The sequence below is a fragment of the Lagopus muta genome, chromosome 8, assembly GCF_023343835.1.
Source record: "Lagopus muta isolate bLagMut1 chromosome 8, bLagMut1 primary, whole genome shotgun sequence".
In the NCBI taxonomy this organism is placed as follows: Eukaryota; Metazoa; Chordata; class Aves; order Galliformes; family Phasianidae; genus Lagopus; species Lagopus muta.
The window spans coordinates 14,563,085-14,579,189 of record NC_064440.1 but is presented as its reverse complement, the minus strand read 5'-3'; the positions used below and the strand labels follow the sequence as shown (position 1 = coordinate 14,579,189).

General features: G+C 61.5%; 2 protein-coding genes across 7 annotated transcripts in view; both read left to right on the top strand.

Annotated features, from left to right (window-relative positions):
- Window positions 1–5,758, top strand: part of NHEJ1 (non-homologous end joining factor 1) — a 34,415-nt gene extending 28,657 nt beyond the window's left edge. For 3 of the 6 annotated variants that reach the window (XM_048952757.1, XM_048952759.1, XM_048952756.1), the window contains 3 exons: window positions 1,330–1,447; window positions 1,653–1,756; window positions 2,086–5,758. In XM_048952757.1, the coding sequence (XP_048808714.1) occupies window positions 1,330–1,447; window positions 1,653–1,756; window positions 2,086–2,166 (303 nt within the window). In that variant the 3' untranslated portion in view covers window positions 2,167–5,758. Of the gene's footprint in view, window positions 1–1,329; window positions 1,448–1,615; window positions 1,757–2,085 lie in introns of all 6 variants that reach the window. The other 3 variants (XR_007378479.1, XR_007378478.1, XM_048952758.1) reach the window with 3 other exon arrangements.
- A 735-nt stretch (window positions 5,759–6,493) lies between these two features.
- IHH (Indian hedgehog signaling molecule) lies at window positions 6,494–14,748 on the top strand. Its single transcript, XM_048952755.1, has 3 exons — window positions 6,494–6,796; window positions 10,448–10,709; window positions 13,064–14,748. Exons 1-3 carry the CDS (start codon window positions 6,494–6,496, stop codon window positions 13,723–13,725), a joined length of 1,227 nt encoding a protein of 408 aa, XP_048808712.1. The 3' UTR covers window positions 13,726–14,748.
- The last annotated feature ends 1,357 nt before the right edge of the window (window positions 14,749–16,105 follow it).

The following is a 16,105-nucleotide window of genomic DNA, read 5'->3' as shown; positions in this document are numbered from 1 at the left end:
AGAGCTCCCAGGGATGTCCAAGGCGCTCAGCATCCCTCATCCTCCCCTGGATCTTATGCTGTGCCAGCATTGCACAAAGCCCAGAGGTGGCAATGCAGGGTGGTGAGCAGCCCCAAGGATGCTGTAGGGCTTGGACCAGAGCACTGCTGTCTCCTTTGGCAGTGGGCAGGGACACAGATGCTGGCCAAAAAGCAGGCCCCAATGACATGTCTGTCCTGCAGCTAAGAGGTCTTCCATGCTTTCTACTCCAGCAGGAAGTCTGAGAGCTGTGGAGAAGGTGCCCTTCTGGACACTATCACTGCCCTCCCTTCCTAGCACAGAGTGCCAAGGGTCTTTGCCTGCCCTCTCTGCCCTTGGGATGCTGTCCTAAGCTCTGGGCTCTGGCCTTGAGTGGGTCTGAGTGTCCCCATCCCCTCCCCGCTTCCCCATCCTGGGGAGGAATCAGCCTTATCTGTTACACTTTGTTCTCCTGCTGTTTGGGTGTGGAGCTGAGCAGAGGTTACTGCCGGACCTTTGACACACACACATACATGGAGACACAAACAGCCCCACGTGCATCCCTAGCTACACTCATCACACATGCATACACCTGCACATGTGTACGGCTGCACATCACTGAGCAACCCCCCTCAGATGCATTTCCCCAGCCCTGCATGCACACCTACTTTCCTGCACCCCTTCATAGCTGTTGTGCCCTAGGCATCCTCCAAGGTCCCTGCACATGTTGACACAGCCCTTATGCTGAGAGCAGCATCCCTCAGCGGGCACAGGCATGAGGGGGATTTCTCTGCATCAGCACTGGATGTGGCTTATGCTGCTTGTGCAGGCATCGCTGCACAGGAGACTGTGACAAGGCAGGGGGTCCTTGCCCCCCAGTGTGCCTGGGGTCCTGCCCATGCCAAAAGCTTTTGTTCCTTATCAGCATGCCTCCACACTGCTTCTGCTGGGGAAGCCACAGCCCTTCCCATGTGATCTTATCTTCAGCAGCTCATGAATGACCATGCGAGCAGCTGCCCTGACCTCTGCCATCTTCCTCTTAATGGGAAGGCAGAGCAGGTGTGCAGCTGTGTGTGTGTGTGTGTGTGCCCATGTGAGCATGTGCATGCACAACTAGGGAGCATCTGCATGCCTGCAAGTGGTGGTGCAGCACCAGGGCAAAACCATGTTGTGGTCTCCATGGTGAAGCGCAGAGTCCTGCAGGTAGGCACACACAGCCCCTTCCCTGCTGTCCAGCACAAGGCAGGGTGGTCTGGCAGGAGCTGGCTGCTCCCGGGGCTGTTCCAGACCCTGATGCTGGCAGTGGGGTGACTGTCTCTGGCCTCTCCACAGAGCCTGCCCCAAATCTGCAGTGCAGGAGATGGACACGCATTCACCTCCGCTCTGCGGCAACTCTACATGGCAGTGACGCTGCAGGAGGCCAAGCAGGCTCGGAAACGACATCACCCAGGTGAGAAGCTCCTGGCTGGGAAGTGGGGGAATGTGGAATACTCCTGGGTCAAGCCCCCTTCCCAGGGGAATGGGAATGAGGTCCTGGATGCAACCAACTCCCCTTTGCTTTGAGCTGAGCTCCCTTTGTTCCCAGCGTGGGCTTGGGTGATACTCTGTGTTTCCTCAGCTCAACCCCAAATTGCATCTCTCCCTTCTGGCACCAGAGGACACTGAAGACCTGGCGCCTACTGCAGAAACCTCAGGGCACCCCGACCCGGCGCCCCAGTCGCCAGTGGACGAAACAGCATCTTTGAGCAAGGAAGCCACGGTGAGCACGATGCTGGGAACAGCCTGTTCTTGCCAGCAGAGGGATGGGGCTTCATGCACTGGCAGGGGATTGAAGCCAGCTGTTGCATGCTCTGCTGCCCTCAGTGCCCAGCCTTTGTGCAGCCCAGCCCTGTGCCCCACCAAGGTGGGCCGGTGGGCTTGGGTTGATTTCTAGCACATCCCACTCCCTGTATACACTGACTGGGAGACACACGGGCTTGTTGCACACATGTACTGTTGCACTGCCCCATGGGGTGTCACTGCTCCCATTTGCACCCATCCTGCACCAACCCCCCCAGGGGGCTGACATTGCCTCCCCTTTGCTCACAGCCGACCTCCTCCCCTGTGCAGAAGCCCCGACTACCTGTGGCCAAGGCCAAGCCGAAGAAGGCAAAAGGGCTCTTCAGCTGAAAGGTTGCTGCTGCTGTCCTGAGGGTCTCTGTCCCACAGCACCTAAGAAAGGCTGTGTGGATCACCACATGTCCTATGCCTCATCTGCATCTCCCTGTGGATTCTTCTGGGGTCATTCCCCACTGCCGAGGAGACAGAATTTCTTGTCCACCTGTTTATATCTCAGGGAATTCTTTGTGCTTCTGCCCAGATGCAGATCCCAGGCTGCCTATGTGAAGCTCGTGCTGGACCTGGGGGTAGTGGGAGGGATGCTGCCGTGTGTGTGCCCAGACAGAAACTGCAGGGCTCTGGTGGGGTGTTCCTTTGGCTGGAAGACAAAGTCCTGCCCTTTGCAATAAAGGTCTGCGTCTGGGTGATGTTCCTTCTCCCTCTGCTCTGCCCCTCCTCAGCCCATGGTGCTGAGACAGGGGTGCAACCTCTGGTGCAGCATATTATAGATTCTCTCTGTATTCAAAGTATAATTTCTACCCCCTCACACACCGTCCATCCATCCATCCATCCATCCATCCATCCATCCATCCATCCATCCATCCATCCATCTATCCATCCTTCCATCCATTCTTCCCTCCATCCTTCCCTCCATCTCTTCATCATCCATTCCTCCTTCCATCCATTCTTTCCTTCATCTTTCCTTGCATCCCTCGATCATCCCTCCCTCCCTCCTTCCCTCCCTCTATCCTTCAGTCCATCCATCCATCCGTCCATCCATCCATTCATCCCTCCGTGTATGCATTAACCCTTCCTCTCCTCTCCCAGCTCTTGTCTCCACGTGCTTCCCTTTGAAGCTGGGAAGCCACTCCCATACCCAATCCAGCTCCTAAAATAGCAGCAGGGTCCCGTGCCCCTGCCTGCCCCTGGCTCCCCAGGGCTGGGCTAGCCGCAGGCTCACTGCTTTCTCTCAAGGGCAGCAAGGGGGAAACAAAAACATCCGGAGCAGCCCCTGTGTCTGTAGAAGGGGAATGAAAGGGCCTTTGCAGGGCCATGGCCGGCCAGTCCCAGGGCGAGAGGTTTTTATACTTCCTCTCCAAGGGAGCAGCATGCGGGGCAGAGTGGGTGATGGGAAGGGGAAGCCATGGAGTGGGGATCGTGTGCCTATACCCTTGTGTCCTGCCTTCTCCTGTCTGAGTACAACCCAGGAGCCTTTGGAACAGGAGCCTGTGGACTGTAGGGCAACGGGGGCTCTGGGGCTCTCTGGGCTTTCCCAACCACATTGCTTTCTCCTGGGTGAAAGAGCTGGGGCTGTGCCCCATCTCCAACATGGGTCAGCACTGCTTGGAGGGCATGAGCTGCAGGCAAGGACCTGCTGTTAAAACACATCCTGTCCCAGGGCATGGGAAGGATGGGCTGCAGGAGCAGAGATGAAAGCAGATCAGAATTGTCAGTGGGAAAAAGAGCTCTGCCAATACCCCCAGCCCCATGGCTCCAGAATGGGCCAAGGTGCCTTCCCGGCCCAGGTTGACGCCAGCTGCGGGGAGTGTCACCTCGCATTGTCCCAGCCTGGCCCGCTGGGGTCTCCTTCCCTGTCCCCACCCCCTCCTCCCTGGAGCCGGCTGGATTTGAGCTTCCGACACACATTAAAGGCCACAAGTTCGGCCTCGGCCTCCATAAATTTGATTCCATAAATATTAGTTTTCGCAGGGTTTAATGAAGCCGTTATGCCGGGCACGGCCCAGCACCCCGACCCGTGCCCTTAATAAGGGCTCTGTGGCCTCGATTAAAGGGACCTTTCAATCGCTGTCAAGTATTTTTAGAAAAGGAAAAGAAAAAAAAAAAAAAAGAGAGAGGAGAAGAAGACGACCAAGGCAGCGAATAGGGAGAGGAAAATCCCAAACCCAACCAGTGCAAAAATAGAGAAATAGCACCACCTAGACTGCATCTCTCGGCTCCGCTGCCTGCTTGCTCTGCACTGTGCTCTGCTCCGGGCAGCCCTGCGGGGCCTGTTGCCAGCCCAGTGCCAGCCTGGTACCAGCTTGGTATCCACAGGATGCTGATGGCTGGAGGCTGCAGTGCCATTGGTTGAGGGGGTGAAGCCAGAGAGTGGAGGAAAGGGGGACTAGAGCAAGGTGAGGACACAGCCAGGAGGACTGTGTGGGGTTGGTCCTGAAAGTGCCTAAGAGTAGCTGGCGGCTGCAGGAGATGCTGGAAGGTAATTCCTCTCCATGCCCCAGTGCTGCAGCTGCAAACGCCCTTTTCCACCAGTCTCTGGGCAGACAGCCCCCTACACTGGCTGCCCAGCCACACCTGGGGTCCTGCCCCATGTGCCGGCAGGTATACAGGCTGGCACTGGGATATGGATGCTGTGGTCAGTGCTGAGCCCAGTTGATGTCAGTCCCACTGGAAGAGGTTGTGGAGAGCTCAGCAGTGTCCCACCCCACTCCTGGGGTGCTTCCTGGTGGGCTGCTCTTCATATCCAGGCAGTGCTAATGAGCAGGTAACTCTCCCATGTCCCACTTCCCGTGCAGGAGTTGGGCCATGCTGCATAGACATACAGCAGGCTCTGCATCCAGGGGCAGAAGCCTGTCACTTCTTTCCGTGCCCAGAGCTGACGCAGGGTGCTGGGACCACTGGTGCCACAGTCACAACCAAAGTCAGTTCCCTGTTTGCAGCTCTGGGTCTCCAGGGGATATGGATTTTGTTCCAGTGAGGGCAGAACCAGGCTGCTGCCAGTCTGGAGCTGGACAGGGGACAGGCACATGTAATACGCATGCTGCAGAGTCTGGCTTTGGATTAGAGAGGCAGGGAGCTGGGATCGCCCCTCCAGCAGGAGTGCAGAGCAGCCTTCAACCTTAGCTCAGGCTCTGCTCCTCCTGTGCCTGCGATGTATGGTGAGCTGTGCCCTTCCTGCAGCCCCAGAGGAAGGCACAAGGAGAGATGCTGTGACAGCTCTCTGCTCTTCCTGCTGACTCCTGTAGGATGCTCTTCTGGAAGAGTCAACCGAGATGTGCAAGTGTTAGGGCTGGGGACCGTAGGTATTGCTTCTTGTTCCATCACATATGGGAGCAGCAGGACACCACGCATCCCAGGTTGTGGCAGGGCTTCGTGCAAGCTCTGACCCTGATGCAGACACCTCTCGGCAACTTTGCTCTGCCTGTATATCCTGCAAAGGAAACAGTCCTCTGGAGCTGCTGGCTAGCAGCATCCCAAACACACGGGTGCTGCTGGCTGCATCCAAATGCCTGGATGGCTCTGTCTCCATCACCCAGCGCAGACCTGCAGCTATTCCAGCCTGGCCCTCCAGTGTGCCCACCCAAGGGATGTGAGGGGCCATCCCCGCCAAGGCGGTGTGTATAGGGCCATCCCAAGGCACTGCCTCACCTGGGAAGGACATAGGAAACTTGCAGGGGTGCAAGCAGAGTGTGGCCGGACCCCTCCCCGGCATGCAGCTGGGGGAGAACCAGGGGGGCCTCGCGAACCCTCGCTCCTGAAATCAGGGTGTTGTATTTACTTTCCCCTTTTGGCAGCTAGAAGGGGAAGCCCATCCCAGCCCCTCATTGTTGTCTCAGCGAGTTAATCAGATGCCATAATCCTGTTGTGGAAATATCGGGCCTCCCTGGAAACAATGGGGAGCGAGAATATTGTGGTTAAATTTCAACCAGCTGCCTCCCTGCTCTGTTTGATCCCCGCCCGCAGGCCCGGGCCCCTGGCGAGCAGGCGGCGCGGCGGGGGCCGGAGCCCGGGGGTGCCATCTCGTGCCCGGGGGCGTCCCGGGGCGAGGGGCGTCGGGCCGGGCGGACGGCGGGGGCGGCCCCGAGGGGCAGGTGGCGGGGTGGGCTGCGGGGCTCGGCCGGTGGGAGGAGGCTGCGGGCGGCCCGGGGCAGGTTCCGCGGGGAGGAGGCGAGGGAGGGAGGGCGCTGGGAGGCAGGGACACGGGCAGGGTGCGGTCCTGGCGGTTCCCGGTCCCGGATCTCTTCAATTTCCCCTCTCACTCCTGCCCGGGGAGCGGAGGCAGCGGCGGCTCCGGCTCCGGCTCCGACTCCGGCCCCGGCCCCGCAGTGCTGACCGCCAGGGCGCAAACCGCGGGGGGCTCCGGCAGCGCCGAGCCCCGCGCCCCGCGCCCCGCAAGCGGCCGCTCTCCTGCCAAAACAAACGGCCCTTCGCTATTTATTGCCGCCGCCGGGGCACGGCAGCTCAGAGCGGCACGACAGCGGACGGCCGCCGCACCGGGCAGCCGGAGCGCTCCGGGCAGCCGCCGCGCCCGCACCCGCAGCGGCACCTGCGCGCCGCATGGGGAGCCCCGGGGCGGGCGGCGGGAGCGGCGGCCGAGCCTAGCGGGGCCCCCGGAGCCGCCGGTCCCCCTTCGGGCCGCCCCGGGGCCGCCGGGCGCGCCATGAAGCCGGCGCGGCTGCTGCTGCTGCTGAGCGGGTGCGCGCTGCTGCTGGCGCCGGCCGTGCGCGGCTGCGGGCCGGGCAGGGTGGTGGGCAGCCGCCGCCGGCCGCCCCGCAAGCTCATCCCGCTCGCCTACAAGCAGTTCAGCCCCAACGTGCCCGAGAAGACGCTGGGGGCCAGCGGGCGCTACGAGGGCAAGATCGCGCGGAACTCTGAGCGCTTCAAGGAGCTCACGCCCAACTACAACCCCGACATCATCTTCAAGGACGAGGAGAACACCGGCGCCGACCGGCTCATGACCCAGGTACGGCCCCGCCGCCGCCCGCTTCTCCCCCCGCGCCGGGTACCTGCGGGCACCGGGCTGCCGGCACGGCCCGTTCGTTCGGGCGGGAGGCGGAGACCGGCGCTGCGGCCGCCCCATCCTGCCCCGGGCATCCCGGTGCCGCACGGGCATCCATCTCCCTGCTTCGCCGCGCTGCTCTGCCCCTTCGGTGGGGCTGGGCGCGTCGGAGCCGGAGCCGGCAGCACCCCGGACCCCGAGGTGGCAGCACCCACGGCTGCTACACCGCAAGGTGTGCCTGGTACCCCCGAGCTGCTCGCGTGCTGCACTGCTATCCCCCCGAACCGAGTCCCACTGTCCCCTGGGCTGGCATTCCCCTGCTCCGCTGTGCCTATCCTATTTGTGCACCTCTGCTCTGCGTACTGGGGGTCACAGCATAAGCTCGTGGAGCCCAGCGTGCTGGCGACGAGTGGGCAGAGCAACAAGTTTATCCCACTCGCTGTCCTTGTCTCCCATGCTATACCTCAGTGTTCAGAGTAGGAGGTTCCCTCGTGTTCAGAGTAGGACGGTAAAGGGTGCCTGGCATGGGGCTGCCCCTCCTGGGTATGGAGAAGGGAACAACCTGTTGTTGCAAATGTTCTGCTGTTGCATTCAGCTTCAAAGTGCTCTGAGCCAGTGGGAAGGAGGGGGGTGGACAGAGGACGGCAGCGGTTGGAGGGGGTGATGCTGGACGAAGGTTACTCTGTGTTTTAATATTGCCAGGAGAATGCCTGAGGGTTTCAGGAATGCAGATAAGGAGCCACACGGCCTTGCTATAAGAAACCCGGCCATCGGCCTCAGTGAGGGGTTACAGCCCGAGCGAGCTGCTGGGGGAGGCGGGGAGCAGACAGGTGCCTGCTGCACCCCAGGGCTGGGGATGGGCGTGTGAGCGGGATGGCCCCGGTGGCAGCAGCTGAGCCGGGCTCTGGCCATGGACTCTGCCCGAGGTGCTGGTGACAAGGAGAATAGCGCGGTTGCTGGCTTGACAGTTCTGTTACCCTGTGTGCCCCAAGGGCTGGTCCTCAAGGGCATGGGCTATGGCACAGGGATGTTTTCAGACCAGGGAATGTAGCTGAAGGGTTGAGTCCCCCCTGTAAGTTGCTAATCCCTGCAGCCTGCAGCCCCGATGCAGAACATCTTTGTGCCCAAGGATGCTGAGGAAGCAGTGAGCTCTGCCAGTCGTTGCGACCTAAGGGTACTGCGGGTACCACAGTGTCCTGAGGGTTGTCTCCATTGCTGAGGAGATGGCATGACTTCTGGTAGCTCACTTCCATCCCACGGCCCTCTGGGCTCATCCTGTGCCCCTGGCTGTGGGAGATGCTCCCAGACATAACAGCTCATGCACCGTGCCCTGCCATGGGCTGGGAAAAGCCATTGACCCAACTCCTCATCCCTTCCCCCAGTGCCCTGGCTTTTACTGCTGTTGACTCACTTCAAACCTGTTTTCTTTCCCCAAGTCCAAGGGTCTGGGTGTCCCAGGCAGCCGGAAGATGCTGCCTGCTTAAGGGGGTGGGTAGAGCTGCTCTCTGCCTGCCTTTACTTTATCGTTTCATCTTCCTCAAGAATTCCAGTGTGTTTGCTCTTGCTGGTCCCACTCGGAGGTGCTGAGATAAGGCTGGAGGCAGAGCTCGCCTCACCTCTCCCCGCAGCCTGGCCCAGGAATGTCCCCAGCCCCCTGCTCCCACCAGTGTCCCCACCCCACATCTCTCCCCATCACCCCTCGCAGTCCCTCATGGTTGGAGACCATCTTTGCAGAGGTGATGAATTGCTCATGTGGAGCTTACGGTGGGACTTTTGGCTTTCTCTGGGATAAACCTCACCTGGGGGCAGATGTAGGGTGACCGTTCTTCTCCTGGCAGTGCTCTGTGCTCGGGGGCGGCTGTGGCTCATTGCATCCCAGTGCTGAGGTGATGGGCGCAGCAGTGTCCCGGGTTTTCCGATGGCTCTGCCCTGACCCGGAGCTGTGTCCTTCCTCCAGTCCTTTCCAAAACGTTTGACTTTTGCTACGGGACGCTATCCTGCCCACAGTCTGGGCATGAGAAAGGAGTGAAGCCAGTGCCGGGTGGCAGAGAGCAGCTCTCCCCTCAGCACAGCCTGACATTCCCAGAGTCTTCTTTTGTCTTGCCCGTCCCTGCCCGCTCCTTGCACATCCCACCTGCTCTCCCTCTCTCTCCCTGTTTGCTACCTCCCGTCGCTCCTCGCCGCCGGTACCTGCGGCCCTCCGGTCCCCTCCTACTCCCTACCCGCTCTGACACCTGCTGGCCACCGAGGGCACAGGCAGGGCCGCCCGGCTCGGGGTTCGGGGACGCCGCCAGCCTGGTGCTGCGCTGCGGGGACACCGCTGGGGACAAGGTGGCTGGTCCCTGGGATAGTGGCAGGCAGCGTCCCGGCGGGGGACAGAAGTTGGAGGGTCTCGGTCTGCGCATGCCTCTCCTGTAGGGAGCACCGGGAAAGTGGAGGGGGACAAGAGGGTCCCAAAGCAGGGGGTGAGGGGACACGTGGAGCAACGCAGTATGACAAGAGGGGCTCCTCACTTCGGCAGGGCACGGCCCCGAACCCTCTCACTGGGGTCCCTGGAGTCCTCGTGTCTGCACAGAGTGGCACCGCGCTGGTGCTTGCTGAGGACAAAAGTCGCTCCCCTCCCTTCTCCTCCCCTCCCCTGGGCACTGTTTGTCCAGCACCTTCCTGCCTTATCTCCCCACGCCCAGGGAGCCACGAGACGAGGGTAGAGGCGCTCCCCTGTCCCATATGGAGCAAAGGCCTGCCGGGCACTGCCCTCCCTGAGGCTCACACTGTGCCAAGAGCAAGTGGAGTTCCCCTGGAGCAGCACCCCAGGATAGGGACAGGTGATGGGGGACAGGGAGAGGGCAAATCTACTGGGACAGCTCCTGCAGCGTGAGGGCCTTTCTGAGCCGCTTGGCACCCAGCAGCAGGTCTGTGGCCTTGCTTCACACTCTCCATGGTGCTCTCATGACCTGAGTGTATTGCTGCCAGTCTGACATTCTGCAGCAGGAGATCCAGCACCGGGCTGTGACTGTATGAAGCATCCCCCACAGTCTGCTTTTAGCCTGCTATCCTGTTGTGTCATTTAATGCTTCCCAGGACTTACCTTGTATGGGACCACATCTGGTCCTTTTTTTTTTTCCTATAGCCCCCACTGTGCAGTCATAGCCCACCCACCCTGTGTTATCCAGAAGCACCTCAGTACCATCCATATCACATTCTCTGCACCTTTTCCATCTGATCTCCATCCCTCTCACAGTTAGAGAAGGGACCTAAAGCGCAGGCTGTACCTGCCGAGATGGACCAGGTTTGGTCCCCACCGTGACACAGCTGCGAGTGGAGCTGCTGTGCTGGGGGAAGTGGACAGGGCTGCATCTCCGAGGGGTGCTTTGGGGTGAGAAAAAAACAGGACAAAGCCAGACAGCTTGCTTGCCTGGCCCCTATGGCCACCAGCTGTGGGTCTTTGAGGACCTGTTGTTGTTCCTCAGCCCTTGTGTAAGGGACATGTGGAAATGGGCTCACCCCATGTGGGCAGGGGATGGGTGAGGTTGTGAGGCCACCGTGCCCCTGGGGCAGCGATGGAAGCACAGCCCACCCTAAAGCCCTTTACTGACTGTGCCCCCCACCCTGCAGCGCTGCAAGGACCGCCTGAACTCCCTGGCCATTTCTGTCATGAACCAGTGGCCAGGGGTGAAGCTGCGGGTGACAGAGGGCTGGGATGAGGACGGTCACCACTCAGAGGAGTCGCTGCACTACGAGGGCCGAGCCGTGGACATCACAACCTCAGACAGGGACCGCAACAAGTATGGCATGCTTGCCCGCCTGGCCGTGGAGGCCGGCTTTGACTGGGTCTACTACGAGTCCAAGGCGCACATCCACTGCTCCGTCAAGTCAGGTAAGGATGGAGAAGACAGCGGGGCTGGGGGACAGCCCCATGCTGCAGCGTGCTGTGGGCCTGACTGGCTGATGGGGTGCTGCTAGGGGATTGCTGTGCCAGGCAGTGGGGCCGGGTGTGAGGCACAGCTCTGCGTTCAGCAGTGCCATGGGGCAAATTCCCTGACAGAGCCCACTCTCTCCACCCTTTTCTCACCCTACCCACCCTTTTCTCCCCACGTACCCATCATTGCTGCCTCCCATACCCTTGCAATCCCTCAGTCCCCATCCAGCCCTGCTCTCCGCAGCAGCCCCCAGCCAACCCCAGGTTGTCCCATGGCCACTGTGGGACGAGGACGCTCCAGAAAGGTGTCCTGCAATCAGGCCCCTGCTGTGGAGGGATGCTGAGGGCTGCGGGACACTGGGAACAGGACTGAGCGCTGTGCTCGCTGGCGTTGCTCGCTTCTCGGGCGGTGCCGCGAAAAGCGATTCTGCAGGCTATGACGGTGTGGGGTGAGCCGCCGGGGGGACAGGAGCCGTGCACGGGGTCCCGCACAACCCCCGGCCCCTCCCGGCCGCGCTGGCTGCGTGCGGCAGAGGGCAGCAGCGGCCCACGCACGGCGCGGGGCACCCATGCTGGCTGCCGGGACGCGTCGGGAGAGCTCCGCACCGCTCGTGGGCTTGCGCGTGCGTGGGGACAGCCGCAGCGCCGGGTCCGCCCACGGCCGCGCACACCCGCGGAGCCAGGCTCCCAGCGCACTGTGCCTGTCCTACCGCCCTAGCCCGCGCCCAGCGGCCCGACGCCCCCCGACGGCAGCCGGTCCCCCCGCGCTGATCCCATCCCCGATGCCAGGACGGCCCGCCATGGACGTGGGGCGACCGCGGCGCAGAGAGGGAGCGACGCGGCCCCGCAGCAGAGGGACGAAGCGTGGGCGAAGCGCCGGGGTTCCCCCATCCCGGGGTGCCCCGTGGGGCTGGCCACAGGAGCGGGGCCGGGCTCCGGAGCGAGGACCGTGACCCCGGTGCGTGGGGGCTGGCCTGAGGAGTGGGGCTGTGCCCCTAGAAAAGGACCGAGGCTCTGAGTGCCCCCGGACTGATGGAAGACAGATGCCGCGAGCAGGGCCCCGAGCTCCTGGAGGGCTTTTGGGGGCAGGTCGGAGCCTCATTGCTCACAGCAGCAATCTCCCATGAATGTGGATCCCCCGTATTTATCCCTAAAGCCAAGGAAACCCCGGGGCTGTGTGGCGGAGGCTGTGCAGTGCAGATCCCAACCCCCCAGCGCTGTGTACAGAGGGCAGCCGGGCTGCCTTGTAGTAAATGGCTTTTATTTTTGTACGGATGGCCACATGGCCTGGTGTATGTATTGTGTCCCTTTGGGTCCCCCTGCACCCACGCACCCCTCCGTGCCCAGTGCCTGTGCCTCCGCTCCTGTCAGGTGCCCCCATTCTCCTGCCAGCCCCTGCCTGGGGATGTGGGGTGCAGGACTGGGGACTTATCCCTTGCTGGGAACAGGCGCAGAGCAGACACTGCACCTCATCTGAGCAATAAAAGGATTCTGTCCCACAGATGGGTGACTCTCTTCATGGGGCTGGGGGCTGGGGGCTGTGCGATCTTGGGGGAAGACTGCTGGGTTAGGTTGGGAGCAGAGTGGGTTGGGGCTGGATCCTGGGCAAGGTGCCCCAGCGGTGGGAGGATATCACATAGAACATGAGAGGACTGGGAAAGAGGGCTGCTACGGGGGCTGAACACCACACCTTGGAAAGCCAGCGTTCTCTAACTGGGTTGGACAGTGTTCCCTGTCTGACAGCCTGGTGGCTTGTCCTGGCTGTGAGCTGTGACACCTCCCTGCAGCTCAGAGAGGGGGTGCAGGGAGGGTGGAGTGAGCAGCAGGCAGGAGGAGGGGGCTGCAGTGTGGGATGGGGACAATATGTAGGGCTGGATGCTGCACCCCACCGCTGCTCCTCGCCGCATCCCTGAGTGGTACCCAGGCAGGCAGGGGACAGGAAGGCAGTTCCCACACACCCTGGGCACACAGTGCAGGGCTTGCAGCTTTATGTGCCTCCCCCACTGCCTTGTGTGTTCACGCTGCCCTTTGCCCCGGGGCTGCCCTTTGCCCTGGGCGCTCCCTGTGCCAGCAGGTTTGGGGGCCCTGCTTTGCAGAGCAGCACTGCAGTGGGTCGCAGGCACTGGCAGGTACAGCTCGGTACTCTTGGCAGCGCGGTGGCAGAGGTGGCGCTGTGTGCAGGGAGCTGTGCGCATCGGCAATGCCGGGGCAGTGTTATACTTGCCGGGCAGCACGGGGCCTCCATGCATTGTGGGGTGATGCTAGGGGTCTTGAAGACGGGTAACCCTCTCCTTTGCTCTCTCCCTGTGCAGAGCACTCGGCTGCCGCGAAGACGGGCGGCTGCTTCCCTGGGCGGGCGCTGGCGACGCTGGAGAACGGTGCCCGGACCCCGCTGTGGGCACTGCGGCCGGGCCAGCGGGTGCTGGCGATGGATGGGGCAGGTCGGCCCACCTTCAGCAACTTCGTCGCCTTCCTGGACAAGGAGCCGCGTGCCCTCACCACCTTCCACGTCATCGAGACGCGGCAGCCACCCCGGCGCCTGGCCCTGACGCCCACCCACCTGCTCTTCGTGGCAGACAATGCCTCGACACCTGCCACCCAATTCCGCCCCACCTTCGCCAGCCATGTGCAGCCCGGACACTTCGTGCTGGTGGCGGTGGGCTCAGGGGGGCTGCAGCCCGCCGAAGTGGTGGGGGTGCGGGGCCGGACGGACGTGGGGGCTTATGCCCCACTGACGCAACACGGAACGCTGGTGGTGGACGACGTGGTGGCCTCATGCTTTGCCCTGGTGCGGGAGCAGCAGTTGGCACAGATGGCGTTCTGGCCGCTGCGGCTCTACCACAGCCTGCTGGGGGGACCGGGGGTGCAGGGTGACGGTGTGCACTGGTACTCGGGGCTGCTCTACCGCTTGGGCAGGATGCTGCTGCCCCCCGACAGCTTCCACCCACTGGGGGTGCCCCAGGCCCAGAGCTGAGGGTGTGCCGGCGGAGGAGGTGGCAGTGCGGTGACCCACCCCCAGCTGTGCCCACATTGGGCTGGGGGGGCTGCATCCACACCCAAGCTGTGGGGGCTTCGCCCTGCACACCCCCTCCTCGCCCCTTTGCTGGTGGGATCCACATGCTGCTATTTGTGTGTGTGCGTGCGATGTGCGTGTGTGTGTGCAGGGCTGGGGAGTGGGGACCAGAGGTTGTACCCAGGGCTCCCGGTAGCTGCAGCTCTATGGGGAGGCTTGGGGAGGGAGCTCTGGGTGCTTTGTGGGGTGATGCCATTCCCATCCCTGGATTGTGGCAGCTGGAAGGAAGGGAATGTGGGTACTGGGACCAAAAGAGAGGCACACCCAAACCAGTGCCTTGTATGGAAAGGATGGCGTGGATGTGGCACAAGACCCATGACTTGGTTGCGTGGGTGCTGCCAGGGCAGCAGTCTTGGAAACAGGACCCAAAGGCAGCACCACAGCCATCCTGACTGCAGGGACAGTGTAATAGCATGGGGGAGCTGCTCTGGGATTGCATCCCGGGGATGCTTCCCTGCAGGAGCAGCACAGAGGAAGCATCTCCCTCCTCGCCTCCCCCAGGCTCAGCCCCAGATCCCTGCATTTGCACCCAATGCTATAAACCCCCCAGGTGCTGCCCTCCCACCCCAGCACCCCACACCCTCAGGGTATCTCATTGCTGCTTGCCTGCTCTGGAGGCCTGGGGGGTCCCATCAGAGCCGCAGCCACAGTCACACATCTTTCTTTATTTATTTATCTGCTCTTTGTATGTACCATAGCCGAGAGGCACCATGGGCGCGTGCAGGGTAAGAGGGGAACGGGAGGGTTGGGCAAGCTGGTTTGTTTGGGAGGGGGGATCTTTTTTTTTTTTTTTTTAAATGAAAAGCAGAAATTATTTAAAGATTATTTTAAAGCACAGTTTTGATTGTGATTGTTGTCCAGGGTGAAGCAAGCTGACAGCAGGTGTACTTTTGTCTCTTCACTGGATGTACCTTTCCTGGTCGGGGACATGGCCCAATAAATCTGTCATCTTTCAGGAGGGTACTGTGAGCTGTGGTGTGGGGGGAGCCAGCCCCGTGATGGGTGCAATGTGGTCAGCCTGCAGCCCCCAGGGTGAGCAAAGCATGCTGAGTTGGGCTGGCAGCTCTGGGAGAGAGATGCTCTATGTAGGGTACACCTAAGCTGATGGGATCCCCTCTCCATCCCACCCCATGCCCCGTGCTCACTGCAGGGACCATCCCAGAAGTTCCTCATTCCTGCCCTGCCCATACCTGTCTGTCTGTGCACCCCTGCCCATATCCACCGCATATCCCTGCCTCGAGCAGGGTTTTTCCCGAGACCCCATAGCACAGTAAGTGTACAGCAATCCAATGGCAACGTCTGATTTAAGGGCTCTATGAGGCAGCATGGCTAATTTAATTAGGTTCTTATTACAGGGAAGGACAAATTGGTCCCCGGAGGGCCCTGGGGTCAGGCCTTGGAGAGGCGCTTTATGGAGTGAGATTTCAATCAGGGGCTGCATGACGGGAGCCTGAGGCGGGAGCTGTGGGGCAGAGGAGACACTCTGGCCGTGCTTTCCCCCCCATCTCAGCACCAGCCCAGTGCTGAGCCTGACTCCTCCTGTGCCTGTTGTGCCCTGTGGTTCTGTGGGCATTGCCAGACCAGATGGGTATCGGTGGGCATGGTGGAAATGGTCTTTGCCCCTTTAGAGGATGCTGTGAGTACAGGGGGCTGCCTAAGGAGGTCCCACCTCCCATAGGGTGGGAGCAGGGAAGTGTGGGGAGAGTCCCAGATCATGGCAGCAAGGGGAAGGGAGGGGATCCAGAAATAGGATTTTGGATTATTTCTCCTCCTGAAGCCCCATGTGCTCCTCCATAGCCGCATATAGCCCCATGGCAAGGACAGTGAGGACAAAACGATGCCAGTTCTGGTGGTGGGGTCCCACTGGTGCCCTGTTCCATCCCATGCCGCTGCTTGGTGATGGATGGGGATGCCGGTGGGTGGCCGGCAGAAGGGCCGGGTCGGGGAGGGTACCACAATGGCTGTCTCCCCATCAATTTGTCCACATTACCATATGAATTGTGGGCGGGGGAGAGAGGAAGAGCATGTGGTGGTGGGGGAACCCCCCCACACGTCGCCATCTGGGACATCACGGCCGTTCCACACCCATCCAGCACTGACTGAGCACCTTAACCCCCTCCCGGCCCCACATCAGGGGAGGAGAGGTCCCACCCCCTATTCAAAGCCTTGAAAAGGATACAAGGCCAGACGATGTTAACAAGAGTGGGGGGCAGCCCCTTCCCCGGCCCTCCCGTCTGTCCCTCTCTCCAGAGCCTTCTGCTGCGGCTGTGCTCCCATCCCA